Source organism: Neopelma chrysocephalum, unplaced genomic scaffold (genome assembly GCF_003984885.1).
Source record: "Neopelma chrysocephalum unplaced genomic scaffold, ASM398488v2 Primary Assembly neopelma1_96545, whole genome shotgun sequence".
Classification (NCBI taxonomy): domain Eukaryota; kingdom Metazoa; phylum Chordata; class Aves; order Passeriformes; family Pipridae; genus Neopelma; species Neopelma chrysocephalum.
Window position 1 is genome coordinate 7,056 of NW_020925190.1, and position 21,094 is coordinate 28,149.

Here is a 21,094-nt window from a genome sequence, read left to right on the forward strand (position 1 = left end):
CCCTGAATTTGAAACACTTGAATCAGTTCTGAAGAGATGTTTTAAGGATTTTGTTTGAATGAACACATACATGTTGAAAAGGTTGCGGTGGTGTCATGCAAAAGTGAAATAATGCAGCATGTGGACCATGTAAAAAAAGCTTATCTTTTATTAATGAGTCTGTTAGTGCCAATGTAGCTTATTTCTGTAGCACACAAATAATTTTAACTTGAATTTTCTTCTTTCAGGACCAGGGCAATGGACTGTCCCTGTTGATCCAAAATGTTCATTTGATAAGGATTGCGTGGCTCACAGAAAATACAGCTTACTGGGAATGCAAAACCACACATTTTTGTCTTTTTCAACCATGGGTGCTTGCCTTTACACATGGCACAAGAAGACAGAAACTGCAATTATGATAATTTTTTTTCTTCTGGTGCTTTTTCCACTAATGCACCATTAACTCTTTACAAACATAAGGCTCATCATTCCGGTCCTATGATGAGCACTGTATTTCCTGTCTAATTCAATTAGTGTGTTTATCCTTTCTGACTCTTGCTGGCACCTGAGTAGAATTGTGATGATACAGGGGATACCTGGAGGAGTAGAGTCACCTTCCACTACAATGAAGGACTGCAACACTAAAAGTCACAGCAGAGATAAGATAACTACTACCTGTGCACCTTGCCCCAGTGGATCCTGGTGATAATACCAGTTGTGTCATGGTTTAGGAGAAGCTGATAAGAGGAAACAAATTTTATTTTCCTTGGCAATTTTTTTTATTTTTACCTCTCCATTTTTTGCATTCTATTTTATTCTAAAGTTTGCCTTGTAAATCAGCAGGTACAAATTCCTATCTCTTGTTCAGGTGACTTCCTGCTGAAAGGGCCACACACATCATTAAAGTCTGCACCAAAAAAACCTGAACTGTTACACACTGGAGGTTTCCAGTAATGAGTCTCTCAAGCACAAAGCCAGCAGATATTCACCCTCAAAGCCAACACAGTTGGGTTGGAAAAGGACATGAGGATTGAGGGATATGACTGGAGGGTCTCTCTCTTATTCCCAATCTCAGAGTTGTAAGAATCTCTCACAGCAACAGGGCTAATTTTGCCCATTTAAAACATGCATGAAAATGACAGGTAAGAATTACCCTGACAGCACCATCAGACATTAACTAGAAGGATAAATGACCTCTGTGGGAGGAAGAAGTGCCTTTGTGTCCCAGAGAACACAAGGTTCAGGAAGCGCTGCCATGCCTGGCTCAGCAGGGTGAGCATTTCACACCAGTGACTGACAGTCATTTTGACAGGCTGCCACTGACTGGTGTCAGATTTTAATTTCCCAAACCCCAGGCACAACAGCACTGCTCTCCAGACCACGGGGAGCAACACCTATTTAGCACTAGCTTCCTGAACTCTCTCTAACATCTGCCAACATCTGTCCCTGTTGGGTGCAAGTGGAGGGCACCAAGCTGGAGAGCGTTTTGCCACTCAGCAGGGAATACTCTGGTTTTGATTTGCACCTTCTCTTGTTAACCTCACTCAGGTTCCCAGGCATTCATTGTTTCGCTTGTTTCCTTTACGAAACAGATGAAAGTTTGGCAGAAGCTGTCCACAGGCAGCTGTGGTAAGTCCTTACTTCTGGTTATGTGTCAAAGATGGGGAGTTTTTTTCCTTCTGAAGTACTTCCCTAAATCAACTACCAATCAACTAACTGCTTTGGGTTCCCCCTGTGTGTCACTGCTGATGGCTCAGCAATATTTAATTCGTACCTTTCACCTTAATGATGCATCTCCAGCATCACTTATTGAGAATCTCCAGAATCTCTGTTTCAAATTGCATAAACTTCAACAAACCAGAAAATATTCACAAATGCCTACCTAATAACTAGGAGATCTTTGGACACCTCTCAAGGTATTTAAAGACCACTGCAGTATAGTTTACAAAGACTACAAACAACTAATTAGTTCTATTATCTAAAATAAAACAGGCATAAAACATGCCTACTAAATCTGTATTTGTAGAAAATTTTCTAACATATTATTACTTATTACATAGTATTACTTATAACCTAAAAGCACTATAGTTGGTATGTTACTGTGCTCTTCCTTACTAGAAATCAGGGACAAATCATGGCTAATTTGGAGTTCCCAAACTTTGCCTCTAACAGAAGAAAGGACAAGTTTGAGGACCACCGTGTCCTAAATGCTCAGACAGAGCACCGAAAACCATATCACAGTACCTTTTTCACTGCTAAGGAGCTTCCACCACTTTGCTTACATAGATTTTGAATTATAGCACTGGTTACCCCCATTCAGGTAAAATTCATAAGGGAGACTGATGGGATTTGATAGGAACGAAATTAACCTTGAATTACAGGGTATAATGCTCATAATCCCTCTTTTGGCATGCAGTTGAGCCAGGAAGTCAAGGGTAAGCCTTTGACCAGATGTCTGGTGCTCTCCCACTAGATCCTCAGAGTAAGCCTCCAGCTTAGACACAGAGAAGTATCAGGATGCTGCTGTTCTGGAGCCATCACTGTGGATAAAAACACAGCTTAAGTGGCTCTGAAGACTCCAAAGTAGGAAAAGGAGTTTGTGAGGACAAAGAGGAGGGGATGTAACTTGGAAAATAAAAGGAAAGCGCATCCTGAGAAAGAAATTTATGATATTTTGTCAAGACACAGAGGAAATACAAAATGAGGAAATATCTCGCCTTCTGAAAGAACAAGCTAAGAGATTTATATCTATATCTATCTATATATATATAGATACATATATATTTAGTATCTTTATTTGATTTCAAAGTCTTCATTACTGATTCTCTCTTCAAGACCTTGTAAGCAGGATGAAAAGCTATGCATTTTGGCTTTTTGCTACAGGAATAAAGTCCCATAACATGAATCTCTTCTTCACAATGGAATTTTTTTTATCTCAACTTGTTTCCCAAGGCGTCTTTGAGATGATGATCAATAAATAACCAGTTAAACAGTCTGTTACCTACTTTTCCTTTCATCAGCTGGTGAAAGACCTGCACCAACTACACACAACAATGCCAGCAGAAGAAAATACCTCGTTTCACTTAGATGCACATTGCTAAATATAGATTTTACCAAACTGCTTGTTTGTAAGTTCATAGGACTCATTCCCACTGTTTCTCAGTGGCTCCTTCTCATCTCCCATGTCGTTGTCCTTCATCTGTGCAAAATAGGCAGGAGAAGCTTTGCACTCATAGTGCCTGTCAAGGGATTTGAGGTGGATCAGCATGTGAAGGGCATAGGCAAGGACCAGCAGCAGGATCAGGGACATCACCAGCCCCATCAGTATTGCTGGAGAGAAGAAGGATGCACAGTCCTTTGCATAGGCAAAATGTCCTTCCTGGATGTTAAAACCTTGGATCTACAAGGAGAATAAGAGAGCTCATGTTAAATGAGGTATCTATGTTCCATTACTTTGCTCCTGATGACAGTAAGAATTTCTAATTTAATACCTGCACATTGCAAATTTGTACCTCCCTGTGCTGGCTGGAGTTAATGCTCAGAGTTTATCCAGGTCAGTCTTCTAGAAACCACTAGCTATTCTAATCCCCTCTGCTCTGCTGCCCAAAGGATTTGTGGTTGTGTTTGAAACAAAATCTTCTCTTGATGGCCAACAATATTTAATTGGTGCCTTTCACCTTAATGGTGTGCCTCCAGCATCACTTGTTGAGGGTCCTCAGAGTCTCTGTTTCAAACTGCACAAACTTCAATGCAACAAACCAGGAAATATTTTCAAATGCCTAACCTAGAATTAGGTTTTCCTCACCAGATCCATGTGTGTGGTATTTGGTAGCAAACCAACTACACTACAGGAAGCTGCATTCAACTAAGGAAAACACCAACAATTTTTACTTGTGGCTTCAGCTCCAATATGAAGTTTACCACACTGGCATTCAGGGAATTGTGCCTGGTCCACTAAATCAGCCCATGGGCATTTATCACATGGTGAGAAAAGGGGACCAGCTTTCCTCCTCAATTCCCTTTTTCAGCTCTTCATGCCCTATGACTTAGGTATGTAAAAGCAAGATGCTCTAATCCAGCCATCTGAGGATCCCTCATTGCCAAACACAGAAAACTTGGCACTTTTAGAAGATTATTAATCTCATCCTAAAATAAGGACTTAAGACGAGTCAGAGGAATTATCCACTAGCTTTAGAGGCAGGCTGGGGTGACTATAATCAGGTCACAGGGTTAAAATTCCTAGGCATCAAAAGTTAAATGAGATGAATCCTGTACCTGGTGTCTGATGCTGTTACTGATGCTGTGTTTAACAGCTCTGCTCAGAAAGATGGAACACTGGAAGTTAAATTCACCCCTCACACTAAAGGGAACACAAGCAGAAGACTACAGAGAATCTATACAGCCTTTAATTTCCTTTGATAGGGAGGTAAAGAGAATAATTTAAGTCCTCATTTCAATTTTGTGTTCCATGGAAATCCCATAGACTGTACATAGAAGGTCATTATATTTCCTTGTCAGCAAAGGGCCAAAACTTCCCATCAATCTACCTACAGGATCCCTTGGGCCTAATTCCATGACGTTACCTGGAAATCAATAAAAGTGACTTCCCAGAGCTGTGAGAGGTCATTTGTAGAGCTGGGAATGAGGAGAGCATCATATCTCTGCAGGCTGCTCACGCGGTCGCAGTGGTAGGAGTAAGTCGCCGGAGCATGGATTCGGGTCGCATTGAATGTCGCCTGCACCGAGTGGTTGTAGAGCAGTTGCAGCCTGTGCAGGCTGAACCAGTTCTGAACAGACAGCTGGTAATAGCTGGTGGTCAGCAAGAACCTGGAAACATTGTGTGGGGAAGAGAGGTGAGTAGGAAAACAAGTCAATTTGCACACTGAAAACCTTAGGAGACTCACTGGCATCACCAGTTTATATCAGTGTGAGCTCTAGATCCTTCCACTGAGTCTAGAAAGTGAGGAAGAGCTTTCCATGGAGGTGGCAGATCCCTGTAACAGCTGTCCAGGGAGGGTGTGGAGTCTCTCTCTCTGGAGACATCCCAGACCCACCTGGACATGTTACCGTGTCACCTGCTCCAGGTGACCCTGCCAGGGTTGGGACTTGGACCAGGTGATCTCCAGAGGTCCCCTCCAATGCTAAAAATTCTGTGTTTTGAGGTTGTTCATTATTGCAACTGAAGGAGTTTGCTCCTTGTTACTTGTTCTCCCACACAGTAAGAGGATTTTGAGGGATTTTTAATAAATGGCTGAGCAAAATATATCCAACACTGGTTGTATTAGGTTTGTTTCCTTTTTCTGGGAGGAAACATAGGATAAGTCACCTGATTCATATTGACTTGGAAGATATTCCATACCATATTACATCAGCTCAGATATAAAGAGGGGAGAAGGAAGTAGCTCACTCTCTTTCGTGATAGCTATCCGGCGGGATGGCTGCTCCTTGGAGGAGAGAGAAAGAGCACTTTGCTTACTGTGGGAAGTAGAATTTTACTGTTAATTTCCTTTGTCTATATTTTTGTAGTGTTATTAGTCTTTTTTTTCCTTTTTTCCATGTAAATATAAAACTGCCTTTCTTGGTAAATCCCGGGGTTTTACGTTTTTTTAATCTCCCCTTTTCCCTCTGGGTGGGGGGAGATCTGTGCAGCCTCAGTGGGCACCTGGCATTCAGCCAAAATAAACTACCACACTGGTATTGTACTTCCATCCAAGATATGGGAAGCTAATTAACAAGAAATGCTGTTTTTTCTGTCACCAAGAAGTAAACATAAACCAGGTCACAGTCTGATGCCTGAACAGCCCACACTATCAGTTCTTGAAATAAAATTCCCAAGAAAAATGTAGTAAATCACCAAAGTTTAGCTAAAATCTCAGACATAGGTGTCAGTGTAGAGTCGTGACGGCTGATAAAGATACAAGGAGTCAGTTCTCGGCTGAGAACAGAATATCATCTATAAAATGGAAATAGTAACACATAGGAAGATTCTATACAAAAGAGATGATGCAAACTTTTCTCATTAATAGAAAAGCCAACAAAGGAGAAAAAATGCCTTAGAACAAGGCAGGCAAATGACAGACACACTGAATGCAGGTGTGACAATTATACAATCAACAGTTTCTATCACATTATTTTTGCTTAAACAAATTCACTTTAATTCCACAAGCAACTGCATAACAATGTATATTAGCCTGTTTTTTATTATCTGGTTGGGGTTTTCTGCCATATAAACTTACCTGATAACTAGTCCCTTTAGACTGCCAATGTCCCCAAACTTCAGCGAAAGCCTAGGTCAAAAAGCAAGTTACATCAGGCTAGGAAAAAAATTCAGAAGTCTTCAGAGAGAAAAGCAGCACAAAAGATTAAACTCAGTTATACCTGGAGCCTTTTGCTCAGTATATTCTTAAAGTCAGTGGGGAAAAAACCTGGAAGGATTAAATTTTCCTCCAGTGAAATCTACTAGTTCACCTGCAGTTTGGAACGAGGTCGAAACTGTCCAGAAAGAGTATAAATGCGTGTTTAACTTCCAGCACAATTAAATCCCACTGCTTTCCACATCAGTTGATAATTACTTCAGCAGATCTCTGTTCTCCTTCTCAAGCCATGTCGTCTTAGTCAGCTATCACCTCTATATGTCATCAGAAAGTGTAAACACACACATTATTCTCATCTTTTTAAACACCAGAGCATAAAAAACACAGATGTCGCTGGAGTCCAAAGTCCACACATGTACATCATTAGAGCCACATAAATACCCTGACTGTGAGGCAGCTCTATAAAGGTCACCTGCAGTGAGCATGGGCAGCTGAAATTTACTAAATTAACCTATCAGCTTAATTAATGCACTGTAGCAATATATAACTAAGTGAAATATATTGTTTTATCACTTAACACTAATATTTTGCCTCTTAAAACCTGCACAGAGATTTTCTCATTGTTCACATAAGACTAAAACAAAACACAGCAAAAACATGCAGCATCTGAAAGACTTCCAAAATTAAAGCTGAAGAATCTATTTAAAAAACAAACAAACAAAACAAAACAAAAAACTTCACACAAAATAAAACAAAATAAAAAACCCAACCAAACACACAAAAAAAATCCCCAAACAGCTAGCCCTATGATTTCATAGGAGATCTAGACTTCAAGACTTCTTGTACCTTGACTAACATTGGTCCAATAAGCCAGGACACTGAATCCAGACTATCCCTTTCTTTATTGCAAAGGGAAATCATAATAGTTGAGGATTAGCCACAGGCAAATACAGCATTCAACTAAGAAAAAAACGCAGGTTAGATCATTATATTCCTATAGCAAACAAATATGTGTTCGGTGTCTAATATTTTTTCCTGGCTCCAGCTACTTTACACTGATTACACAGCATAAATCAGCTTGAAAGACAATACAGAGAGTTGTCTTAACAATGAAGGCTGGAGAAGGGAGAATTCTGAGGGATTTTTTCTGATGTGAGAAAAACTGGGCAATCCACCATGTGAGGACTGAGCCATCAACTGGCTTAATTTAGGTTGATCCTTAAAACTGAGATTACAGAGCAACATTCAAGCAAGTTTTTCCCTTTCTTCTCTGTCACCAACACTGTTTCAGCCACAGACCCAAAACACAAGAGAATCATATATTATCTCCCTCCCAGACAGAGTCAGGGCAAGTCCTAATTTCTTAGAAATCTGTATTTACAAAATGAAGCCTCTACAGTAGTAAGACTACAGAGTTATCTGTGACAGACAGGTAGACAGAGTAACCTGTTTGTCTAACAGTCTCCAAATAGCAGCTCCAGAAGGAGTTCGCAGACCATAAAAAAAATTGTCCTTCTGATTTTTCAGGTCTTATGAAAAACCATAAAACTATTCTTTGTGTTTTGAAACCCTTCATTTTGCGTTCTATTACGTTGCAATAATTACTAATCAGAGCAAGATTATTTCCAAATTGTAGACCAGAAGAGAGGACAGCATGTTTATTATTACTTTTTATTTTTAAAATAACTTCATTCCATTCTCTACCTCTGCCTGTTTTGACAGGCAGAGGGTAGGGAGAACTAATGGAATAATTCACATGCTGATGGAACTGCTGCATTGGTTTACGTGCTGATGACATAATATTCAGACTGCCCTCGTTGAATATTATGATACTACAGGCAAAAGTCCTGGTTTCTTTTTCAATTTTACTTTTAGTTTTCGGGCATTTCTCACTAAAATGTCTGTGCACCCTGGGTTATCCTTTGCAGCTGTGTGATCAGAAAGAATTAATACTTTCTGGGGAAACATATTTAGCTGTACAGGTGAAATGCAATATAGGACTAAATACAGACCCGCATCCTGTACAGTACTGCTGGCACACATCCTGTAAAGGGGTGAGTAGTCATGCACAGCCCAAAGGCCCCATATTCAGCATAGAACCCACTCTTCAGCCTCCCAAGCAATTGTCTAAAACAGCTGGAAACTAAACAGATCAACAGCTGGAGCCTCACAGGCCCTAAGAGCAAAGCTGGCTGGCCCCAAGGAGTGACCACACCACTTCAACAGCTGAGTACACTCATGTGTCCCATGAAAGGCTGGCTTTAAAGGATATAACCCCTGCTCCTGCAATGGTAGGACATTTATGAAAGAGCCCTGGGGCTCTACAAGGTCAGTTTTCCTTCAGTATGTACTTCCTAGACCTGTAATCTGGCACCAGTTCCACTGGTGTAGCAGAATTCTACCTTACATTGCACTGTCTTCACTGCAGTTTGAGTCTCCAACATCCACTGTGGCATGGACACCAAATGTCTTCTCTGTCAAGTCCAGCTGAGTGTGGTTTTCAAGCCTGATCATGATCCTCTTGGCCCAGAAGAGGATGCAGGGGATGCCATTGACCGTGACATTGAGGGGGCTGTGGTGGCTGTGGGACAACCGCCTCCAGAATACTCCCTTCCACTGCCCTTCCCTGCTGAAGTTGTGGCTGACAACCTGAGGAACCACACAAAAGATGGCTATCAGAAGGTGCGCATTTTCAGATTTGCTCTCCATCCTACCAGAATAAATGAGGTTGTTTACCTGGGACACCTGTAAGAAGTACTTCAACACACTGAAAAGGACTCAGCTTGGGCCAAGGACACAGCCTACCATGCTGAAAGCACATTAGACAGCTGTCCAGGTGAAAGAAATGCCCAAATTTACACCTGCCTGCAGGTAGTTTGGCTCCCAATGGCTTTAAAATCAGGAAAATACCTGCTGCAGAACAGGATGGCTCAAGTGTGGATCCCTGCCTTTACAAAATCAGTTATAGGGTTAAAACCCGGGGACTGCAGCTTCCATGTCATCTGGAAACAGACAGAAACAAATAGAAAAATGCTACTCCTTCTAAGCCAAATTTCATAGCAAAAAGACAATTTGGCTGTCAGGCAACATAATTTGAGACAGTGACTTAGAGCTCTGAAAGAACTGAAAAATTTAACTGCCATTTCCAGATTTCAAACTCAAATTTCCAGACACCAGCTCTGCCCCACTAATGCACATCCTATCTGAATAGGGTAACACACACAATGTCTGCATGGTTGGTTTTTCCATGTCATATGATTTAGCAAGTTCAAATCATGTACAAAAACAAGAGAGGTTTTCTGAGTCCCAGTCATAAACAGCATCTTACCAGGCTCCAGAAGCCCCAAAGCTTTGTCTTGGCTTAAAGAGAGATTTTTTTTTTATTTTTTTTTGGTGCTGTTCAGATTAGCAAATCATGTCTCTCAGCTCAGATCCTGAAAGATCCCTTTCGATACTGGACCTTACACATGGCACAAGGGTGCTTTAGGATTAAAATTAGTAAGTACTGACAGCAACAAGCTGAAAGCAAGGTACGATCACGGTCAGATGATGTGATAAGTGACTATGACTGTGTTCATATAAATGATAAGGCTGTCTTCTCAGAAGTACAAGTGAGGGAGATTTAATCAACATGTTACTTACGGCAGAGTGCATCACTTTTGGTGAGCTTCTTTTGGTAAGGAAGCCTTTTATGGTCAGTTTTTGACAAGACCTACAGCCTGGTCTCAGGAAAAACTCCCACCAAAAATATGAAGTTCTGCTACAGCTGTTCATTTAGTACCAAGTGATATAAGCACAAGACTGGCCACAGCAGTCAAATGTCACTGTACAGAATACGGATATAAGGATTTGGTTCTTTCAGAAAGACCATGGGCCCAAATCCATGACCAGTCAGCATCAGCAACAGCATCTGAAGTCTCACCTCACTCCTCAGAAAAGCAGAGGACACCTTGTACAGCAGGCAGTGAATCAGTACCATATCACAATGATTTAGACAGTTTTGTTGGCTGTTTCTTGTAAACAATGAAAAAAGAGTTTAATTCAGCAATGTAAATTAAAAGATCTAAATGTGCTATGAAAAGACTCTACAGATCCATTACCTGTGCAATTGCCACTTGACTGATATTCAATTTTGGCTTCACGCCACCTTGGTAATGTTGATCTGCAAAAGAAAGAGTGTTATCAGCATTTTTAGTATATTATAAACACCCAGTCATTTATGAGGGCATAATTTTTGCACATTCTTATGCAAACAATAATTATCCCTGCACAAAATGTGTATGTGAGAATAGCTGATTCTGTCTTGGAAGATACTTGACTTGTTCCAAATATTACCTTCATTACATGTATTTTCTAGTTTACCTTACTCATTCAACAAGGTTCCTCTTCTTTTCATTGAGCATCTGGGAGGAACTCCAGTGCCCCAAAATTACAAGATTCAGTCTATATCTGTATTTATTCATCCCAAACACAGCAAAAGCCGCTTGTTTTCTTCGTAGAGCAAACTCTGTTGTCAAAGAGTGTGTTCTGAATTGCACAACAAAAGCGTCTTAACTGTGAGTGGGAAGTTCTTTCCCTGCACCACCAGAATTAGGAAGATGTGACAAACAACCTCATGGCTCAACTCCTTGCCAGGAGAGCGAAGTTTCACAAGGACAGGTCATTTCATGGACATTCTCAAAGCTCTATCCTTCAAAAATTTAATTCTGTTTTCATTTGGTTAAAAAAAGTGAATGCTTTCATCTTCCTCATTCTCTCTGCATCTGAGTTGGACAGCAAATTAGTATTTTAAAACAGGCAAATCCTTTAAAGGGTGTTTTTTAAAGGGGGATTGTAGGAGGTGTGTCCCAAGGGTGCAGGAGGACGAAGGCACGGGGGAGGGGGGGGGCAGGGAGCCTGAGGGGGCATGCGCCTGAACAGACAACTCCATTGGTCACAAGGTCACGTGGTTTAAGGGGATAAAAGGGAGCGCCAGATTTGAATAAAGGCTCTTTGATTTCCACCTCATCGGAGAGCAGACTGCATTTCTTTATCATATAAAGACCTACCACACAACAGGGGATATGCTTTAACAACACATGTGACAGAAGAGTCACTAAGGCCAGCAGAAGCAACATCTGGGAATAAAACCTTTTACAGCCACACTAACAGAACCAGTATCCAGGAGTTCAGCTCACTGAAAGCCTTACCATTTCTCTGCAGAGAATCTTGGTCTGAGAATTCATGTGAACTAGAAGAGAGGAGAAAAATACTTATTTTACAGCATCTGGATTTAAAGTCTGCAGCAAGTTTACTGGGGACAACACCTGTTACTACTTTGTTTCATAAAACATTCAAAATGTAACTCAGGTCCTTGGCTTGGTAATATCACAGGAACAAGGCAAATTAATCCAAAGCTGCTGAGCCCAGGCTAAAAATGCCTAATTTTCAGAGATCCCTTGGGTGGATTAGCCCTGACAGGTTTTCCCATACCCTTACCACATTGACAAAAGGCTTCTATCTTATCCTATTTTCTCTTGTCCTGTTCCATGGGACACCAGTTCTGGGTTAGAGACAGAATCAGTTCCAGCCCACAGGCAGAGGAACACAAGCACCCTGCACCACTCTTGTTCCACAGTAAGGGTCCGTAGCAACACGTTGAATTCCCTCAGGATAGATCATATGCAATGGGCTAACATGTCTTAAGCCCAGAATTACAGCCATTTGAAGACAGCTCCTGAACAGTTCCAAGCAACACCAAATGTCACAGAAGTCAGCCGCAAGGTAGGGTGTGGGCAAAGCACATCTCAAATGTCAACTACCAGGCTCATGAAATTTTCAACACTTGATGTTCTTCTCAGTGTAAATTTCCAGCTGGTGGGGCCAGATCTGCCCCACAGCCACTAAACATGGAAATACATTTCCATCTTCTTCCCTTGCCTTGTTTCCTGTTGCTTTTCCAACCCACCACGGGAGCAAAATTCTTGAAAATATATACACTAAGACCAACATATAAAGACTAGGAATAAGACCAGTTTTCAGTATTTGTGAGCAAATTGTACTGTAAAGTATTGGAATTGCAAAGTCAAGACTTGGCATTCCTGAGGAGTCCCTGGACTGCTGGGTGAACTCACTCCCTGCCAGACTCTGGGTACGGGGATCTGTGTTACCCAGTAGCAGGAGTGATCCCAACCTAGTTTCCATCACACCACCCTTAATGGCAGATAAATACGAGTCCAAACAACATGGGATGGCACAGAGCCCACCCTGCTTTCTGTCAAGCTGGAAGAACCTTATAAAGATCTTATGTTAAAAAACGTCTCTATGAGTGACACTGTTTAAAATTAATCTGGCAGGTTTATTTACAGTTTTATTCATTCAACTTTCAGAGTGGATCCCACTTTCTCCCACTGCTCTTTGGGTGCCAGGGTTCATGCTGGAATCAGTTCTTCAAGATGCTGGAAGCTGCTCATGCCAACAGCTTTCAGAGATGGGTGGAAATACCAGATTTTGACACACAGGTAACAAAAGATGTGGCCACAATGGACCAAACCTTGCTTTCTTGCTCAGATAAAACTCTCTCTTAGGTTGTTTTATGATTAGGAACATTTTTGTAATTTCATGCATCCCTTTTTGTCTTTTCTAGTCTTTTTTCATGACAGATCGTGCCTTCAGGCTGGAACAGGCAAATGTGGGGGAATTTTTTGCATGGTAAGAGCTACAAAAACGAGGCATGCCAAAAGGAAACTAATGAAAATTATTTAGTTATACTAACTTTAGTTATATTAATCTGTATTGTACCTATGTATATCTAGTTATGCTTAGTTATACTTTTAACTCCTCCCTATATGCATAGTTGAACTCCCATAGCCCACTCCTCCAGTTTGGAAATCACAAACTAAAACACCAGAGTGGGAGAAGATTGGTGTAAAACTGCGCAATTCATTTCATTCCTGAACTAGACTTAAAAGGTTTTCATGCTGCTCTGGGAAAAGGAAGGGTTAATTTGGGGGTTGTGATTAAAAAAATCTGAATAACTCCTGGCTGCTCCACATCCCACAGCCACTCTGGAAGAGACGTCGAGTCTCTGTTTTCAGCATGAAGATACTGACACAGATGAATGTGCACAGCTGATGAAATATTCATGTTTTCATGAGGAAATGCAGCGCAGAGAGTGACCCGGGAACCACCACTAAGTGCCACAGCTCGACAGACACCATCAGGCTGCAAGAGAAGCACCTCTGGCTTGGTCCTCCTGTTAATTACTCTGTTAATTAGCAGTCCTTTCCTCCTGCACAATGCATGGAGCTCTGTTAGGGGAAGGAAATCCATCATCCCACATCACAGGGGCACAGCCGGCCTGTGGCTGGCAGAGCCAAGGATCACGTCCTGGTGTCTGGGCAAGCCCAGGCTGCTGTTGATGTTATGGGGTCTGTCAGCTGCTTCTGACACCCATAGCCCCGAGGTGTCATGGGTTTGTGATCTGTGACAGGGATGGGTGGCTGCCCATGTCCATCATGACGTCACATCAGCAGCTTTCCCAAGGAAAAGGAAAGCTGGGGAATCCACAGGCGATCCCTGGCGCCCAAAGCTCTTTCATCCTCAGCTGGAGCACGTTTCACAGAACAGAAGTATTGAAGGCAAAAAATGTGAAAATTTTTTAAAAATACATATTCTCTTTTAGTTATAAAATGTTCATTACATGTACAAGAGATAGGAAACTAGCTAGCATTTACTCTCCATTGCAAAACTGACAGCAAATAATTTTTAGCACACTGAATTAAAGAATAGCCTTTCAAATTTATCATTTTTTTAATCAGACACTCTTAATGTGACACTTCAAATTCAGTTGTTCACAGGGTATACATTTCAATATTTTTCCTTAGCAATTCGTAAATAACTGGCCCAGATAACACCTAGGCATGTAGGCTTTATGTTGAATTTACCACACCAAGTATGTTAGGAACCCATATGGAATTGGATTAGCCCTAATACAAAGCACTGGAATGACTAATCACTATGTAAACCCCAATTAAATAAGATTATAAGCATAAAGAAGTGTAAATTCCCTCTTATGACATTATCCATCTACATAAGATAACCAAGTCTGGCTTGTTTGTCCAAAAAAGTTTATAAAGACTCCAGCTCTTAAGGACTTCCATGTAAACAGTGTTTTCTCTGCTCAGATGAGCCACAGGAATAATCCTGGCACTCAACATTGGTTGAGTGTGGAAGCCACGGGAAGTTTTCACGTCATATTCACTCTTTTACTCTTCATATTACTGCTCTGATAAAATGCACCAGATGGGAAAATGTACTCCACCTCTATAGAAACAGTATTTCTATTACTTCAGAGTCATCTTTCTAATACTAATATTGCCCAGCTGCAGAATTCCTTACTGGCTTCTGAACTAGTTTCAGCTAATTTACGAGGCATTTAATTGGAAAATAACATGTGAACATTCAAATGCGCTAGAAACAAACTCATGACAAAAGGTGACAAGCACCTGGTGGCAATGCACTGGTTGTGCAAGGGACACTTGCCATAGGGAATTTCAAGGAAGTTATGGACATTATAAATGTGTAAACCTGGGACACCAAGTTCAGGGAAAGAGCTAGTCTCCTCTAAGAAAAATCCTGGCAAAAAAATGTTACTGAGTTTTAAATGCTTCTGTGTAAGTCCTATCAACCAGAAATATCTACAAAACCACACAACTCCTTTAGTTTTCTAATGTGTGTTTTGACACAGGGAGACAGATTTACATAACTATTTTACAATGCACTGATTGCTGGGTTTGATCTGCAGTTTAATGGATGCCCAGCTAGGACTGGATCAGAACAAGATACTTAAGCTTTCTTTTTTGATACAAAAAACCCCAAACCCCTGAGGTCATAGAACCTAGCAAATTAACACTGTGCATGCACAATCCCACCTCCAATGAGGCAAAATCCCCATTTAATTCACTGGGATCCAGGTCACAACTTCTTCTGTTAATACTTATTGTAAAAAAGTTCAGGCAATGCCCCTCTGCTTGCTCTCTCTCAGATTTTGGTCTGATTGCAAAAAAAAGAATGCAGGGTTATGCTAAGAGGAACAGTGAGGGAGCTGAAAACTGGCAGAGGAGAACGGCAAGTGAGCTATTTAGATGAAAACATATTGTAGTATTTATCAGTAACTGACTACCAGACCTCTTAATACAAGCTTAAGCAAATCACCACATGTCCTTCTTGCCTTAAATGAACAGATTTTACTGCCAGCTGCAACCTCCATCAGCATATTTGTTCTCTGTGTTACTGGTGACTCTGGGCACGATTCAACTCACACAGCTCAGGTTGTTTTCACTTTCATAATACTTGGCTCTGTGAAGTCCCCTCTTTCCCCTGCTATGATTTGGGCTTATTACTTATATTTCATTAGAGTGTGAAACATCACTATTGACAATAAACCCAATTCTCCAGTAATTTTGTAAGTTCAATACTCCTTTGCAATATTGAATTCATGCTTCAAATATCCATTCTACACCATTAGAATATTTTAGCACCTTAGTTTTCATACCCTTGCTGTTATTCTATTTATAACTTCATTTTCACACAGACCAGGGAAAGTCAATGTGAGAGTCATTAAAATGTAATGAAATGTAAGACAGATGCACAGAAACCACTCATTTTAAAGCCACGTTTATAAAATTGCTTTAAAGTTACATATTTAATTCACTGTGTGTTTCAAAATAATTAATTTCTGTATTACCCCCAGGTGCTTTTAAACCTGAAAGGAAATTACAACCACGTCCTGACACTCCAAACTGCAACTGAATCTACTCCCATAGAGCACAAATAGCCTTTAAAACCTGGGATCGCTCAAGTTTGTCACCACACACCCAGTCACTGACCTGTTCCCTGACGTCACAGTTGTTTGCTCCACGGACACCCCGGATCCCACACACAGGAACAGCAGCAAGAACCTCAGGGCAGCGTTTCGTTCCATTGGGAAGGGAGGCAGTGGCTCCACACTCGGCACATCTGCGGCTCTGGTCCAGCTCTGTCGCGTGATGGGGGAGGATCCACCACCGGAGAAATCCTCCGCGTGCTGGGATTTGTCCCCAAGGCAAACACCTGGCACGTTCCAGCTGCCCTGTGAATGAATGAGCACATAACTCGGGGAAAGTGTGTCGGGACGTGAGCTGCTTGTTAAGGAAGAGAAAAAAAGAAATACAATCAGACGGGCTCTGAAATCACACTGCAGAGCATTCCTCATCTGTACTTAACCCTCGCGTCAGAGAAAGGGGAAGGTGCTGCCTACAAACAGCTCTGAAACTTCTCCTTCTATATGATAATCAGAGGAAGAACTACATGTATTTTCAAGACTTAACAATACCTTATATTAGTAACCATACAGATGTGAAGGCATATATTGCAAGCTTTGAAGTCAAACATTTGGAAGCAATTTTCTTTTCTTCAGCACTATTTCAGTTTATGTATGTGTTTAGCTTTCTGGCTCAATTGTTTTTATACTCAGAATCACAAAATGGTTTGGGTTGTGAGGAACCTTAAAGATCACCTCAATCCAAAACCCTTAAATATCAGGCAGGACACAGTCACATACCAATCTATAGGTATATACATACCCAGACAACTACTTCTTCCTTGCTACCTGCTGATGTGATCACCAGTGAAGCCTTACTTTGCTAACCCTGTCTGTTGCATTCCAGATATTAGAAAAAGATTGGGGCTTTAGCATCATAGCTATTAGGAAGGATTTGCCATCTTAATTCATTTCTTCCTCTGGGATACAGAGGGTATATCCACTAATCTTAAAAACCTCCCAGCAGCTTGTCCTCAGCAGTACTGCTTCTATCCAATTTAAGGAGGAATAAAGATACTTATGTGAGAATCCTAGATTGAAAAATGGGATGAGGGAATGCGGGATTAAGCAAGAACCACCTGAAAATAACCTTCAGATTTTCTGTGAAGTACCATGAATGTATGATGCTAAACTTTGACCAGTTACTCCAGTAAGGAGACAGGGTTCAGAAGAAAATTTCAAGAGGCAGAAGTGTCACACCCCTAAAAACTGTGAAGTCATTGATGTCACAGTCCTGTTCAATGCCTCAGTACTCCTCACTCCTAAATAAGTCGGGGTAAAAGGCACTCGTCATCAACAAAATGAAAAATAATGTCAGTTTGCTCAGAACCAAAGGAGGGATTTGCAGACAATCAAGAAAACAAGTAACACCAAACCGCTAACACAGGTTAAACCAGGATAAATCAGTGGAAAATATACTGATTTCCTCAGTAAACATTAATCATCATCACCATGGCTAGGCTTCACGAACAAAGATATGAGAAGGACTCTCCCCACACTTGCTACAAGCGCGCTGGTGGCTAAAAAGGCCAATACGAGATAGACAAGTCCGGTTGCAAAAGGCACAGCAGAAAGACTCCTTAGGTGGTAACGGCAAGACATGATTCTCTCTGAGTTGTCTTTTCTCCTTGAGAATGATCCTGCGTGCGTTCTCAAAAGCATCAGCAGCATTATGGACAGTGTGTCTCCAGACCTCCCAATTGGAGGCCAGAGTAGACCAGTGATGATGATCAGTATGGCCAAGGCTGAGATGTTGTTTCAGGGAGTCCTTGTATCTCCTCTTTGGGGCTTCTCTCTTGCGGCAGCCAGTGGCAAATTCACCATAAAGCACGATCTTGGGGAAGTGGTAGTCCTCCATCTTTGAGACGTGTCCTGCCCAACTGTAGTGGTTTGAACCAGGTTTTCCCCCTGAAGCTAAGAAAGTGGTAACCCCCAGGGGGTGGTGACCCTTGGGGTTTGACCCAATCAGCGCTCCTGCAAAATATAAACATATCACTGGACCGGAAAAGAGAGTAGTAGTTGTTGTTGGAGAAGAAGTGGCCATGTTGTGAGCCACGAGGAAGCAGGGGCAGGAGCCCCTTGGGGCCTCCGGCCCCCCCCAGCCCCTTGGCTGGGGCTGCAGGGACTTGAAACAGTGTAAGACTGGGCTAAGTACCTCTAGCTGGAAAGCTGAAGGAGTTTTCTCCACCGTGAGTGGGCAGACGGAGAAGCAGCAGAGCAGCAGTGGACAGAGAAAAAGCAGTGGCACAGAGCCAAGAGATAAGAGAAGCACCAAAACAAACATGCAGCAAAGCAGACAGAAAAAACTTCTGCGAGCCGAGAGAGAGAGAGAGAAAGCAGCAGAGAGAACTAAGTTTTACGGAGAGAAAATTGGGTAAGAACTGCAAAACTCTCCCAAACTTTCTTTGAGATCCCTCTAAAAATGGAGGGGGTGGACTCCTATTAATTGGAAGTCCTAAATGCAGTGGTCCTGAGAGCTCAGCCAGGACGAAATGTGTGAGAGAGGACCTTGGGGCCCTCCCTTGCTGCAGCTTCAGAGAAGCTAGCAGCCATCTTGAGGCAGAGCACAGAAACTCTGCAAAGGGGCTTGAATCCCCTGAAGATACTAGACCGTCGCAAAGGCTTCTGCACTTCGTCGACATGACCGTGGTGGAGCAACCTTTGTCTGGGGTAACGCAGCCCACGGAAAGACCCTTCGTTTGCGTCGGGGGGCCGAGAGAGGCTTGGAGGCCTCTCTCGTGTGTGTTGGCAAAGATCCAACAACTGCTGCTGCATGAAAGACACAGAGAACCTGCTGCCCTAGTGGACTGCTGCTCAGAGACTGAAAGGGGTCTTTTTTCTTCTTCCCTCCTGGACTTTTATTTGGAAGGGAGAAGAGATTTGATCCATTGTAAATATTGTATGTCATGGTAGAGATAGGGTTAAGATTGTATGTAATGTATTATACTATTTGTTTTGTACAGTGTATTGTAATATATCCCTTTCCGCCCATTTTGAGTCTTGTGTGGTGTCTGGAAACCCATCTCACACTGGGTTGAGATGTGGGAGGGGGATAAGAATCAGGAATTAGATTTTGGGACTTCAAACCATGACACCAACGCAGCTGTGTTCTCAGCAACATGGCCTCAATACTTGTGACTGCTGCTTGTTCTAGAACAGACGTATTGGTCACATAATCTGGCCAGTGGATGTTTAGGGTTGTACAGAGGCAGCGTTGATGGAAGCGCTCTAGGAGACGCAGGTGGTGGCGGTAGATGACCCATGATTCAGACCCACATAAAAGAGTAGACAGCACAATGGCTCTGTAAACACTGATCTTTGTGCTTTTCTTCAGGTGTTTATTTCACCAAACTCTTTTACGGAGCTTTCCGAAAGCTCTATATGCCTTTGCTAACCTGTTGTCTATCTCTCCGTCAATCTTATCATCCGAGGAGATTATTCTATCTAGGTAATTAAACTGCTGGACTGATTTGCCAATGGTAATATGGGGAAGACTTCCTGAGGTGCAGGCTGAATACGTTAATATAATGGGTGCTGATAGTAAATCATTCACCAGCAATCTTCTGAAATAATGGTAGAAGGAAAGAAAAGTCTTTTCTTGCCTCTTGACACTTGCCAATAATAATAAAAGCAACAATAATATTAAACATTTGATACAGTTCTTAAAGATGCTCACCACCTTGTCACCCAGCCCGGAACACTGAGTGCCACGTCCTTGGACATCTCCAGGGATGGGGACTCCCCCAACTCCCTGGGCAGCCCCTTCCAATGCCAACCACCTTTCCAGGACAAAATTCCTCCTGATGTCCAACCTGACCTTCCCTTGGCACAGCTTGAGGCTGTTTCCTCTTGTCCTGTCACCACAGTTAAGTTTACAGCCTACAATGTGGGCTATGGCAGGCTAAAAGGGGCCAGTATTCCACATAAGAGGATGAAACTGCTGTTTGCCACCTTTTTTTCCCCCTCACTTTGCAAGGAGATTTTGCTTCTGATTACTCCTCATGCAAAACTCCTCCTTTGATGATTAGGCAGCAAGGTATCATTTCTTTGTTGTTCATTTAGCACTGAGGCAGCTCAGACATTTCCTCCAGCAAGAAGGAGGCACAGCAGATCTTACTGTACTTTAAACACTGCTCCTTTTTTTGGGATCTACCTCTCAGAAAAGGTAATTATACTCACTTCAAAGTGATTATATTCAGCATGGAGGCTCACAGCTTGGTGAGGGTTGTGAGTGTTGGCTCTTCAGGCACACAAACTATTTCCAGCGGTTTCTAGTCACCTTCAGCTCACATGTCAGGCCACCATTAGCTGAGCAGCTTTCTATATTAACATGTCTCAAGAAACGTGTGAGTTATCAGACACCTTACAGGTGTCAGCACTGAACGTATCACTCACTTTTTCAGTCTGAGTCATCGTTGTTCCTCTGTTTCAGATGTATTCACAGAGCATTGACAATGCAACAGAACCATGGGTAGAAAATTCACCTTAAAACTTAGACAAAACTTTTCTCAGCTCCAACAAAATCCTCTCTCTGGGCAACTGATTGGGCCAAAAAGCCTTTCAGCTTTCTTCTGGGGTGGGATGGAGAAATTAATCCTGTCAAAATTCTTTCCTGCTTCCCTGTGAGGGTGGAGAGGCACTGGCACAGGTTGCCCAGAGAAGCTGTAGCTGCCCCATGCCTGGAAGTGTCCAAGGCCGGGTTGGACGGGGCTTGGAGCAACCTGGGATAATGGAAGGTGTCCCTGCCCATGGCAGGGGGTGGGGCTGGATGGGCTTTAAGGTCCCTTCCAACCCAAATCATTCTGAGATTCTAATTCCTTTCTACTCCCTGTGCCCTTCACAACATCCCCAAAGGATTCCATCCTAGCCTGAGAAACCTCCATACAGACTCCAGGGCTAACTTCACCTTCAAGGAAGGGGCAGGGGGAAAACCGCACCAAAAAAAACAACAACAACACAA

General features: G+C 42.2%; 1 protein-coding gene across 2 annotated transcripts; it reads right to left on the reverse strand.

The window, feature by feature from the left end:
* Positions 1-130: 130 nt before the first annotated feature.
* On the reverse strand, positions 131-17,785 carry ATP6AP1L (ATPase H+ transporting accessory protein 1 like). 2 transcript variants are annotated; one of them, XR_003538411.1, is made up of 8 exons: positions 16,163-17,785; positions 11,483-11,523; positions 10,394-10,455; positions 8,701-8,942; positions 6,216-6,266; positions 4,563-4,806; positions 2,985-3,379; positions 131-2,519 (listed from the first exon to the last, which is right to left on the reverse strand). XR_003538411.1 is itself a non-coding variant. In XM_027708814.1 (7 exons), the coding sequence occupies exons 1-7, from the start codon at positions 16,525-16,527 to the stop codon at positions 3,077-3,079; spliced, it is 1,308 nt and encodes a 435-aa protein (XP_027564615.1). In that variant the 5' UTR covers positions 16,528-17,785; the 3' UTR covers positions 131-3,076. The 2 variants fall into 2 exon arrangements, 1 of the variants encoding a protein (XP_027564615.1); XM_027708814.1 differs by having other exon boundaries at positions 131-3,379.
* Positions 17,786-21,094: the final 3,309 nt, after the last annotated feature.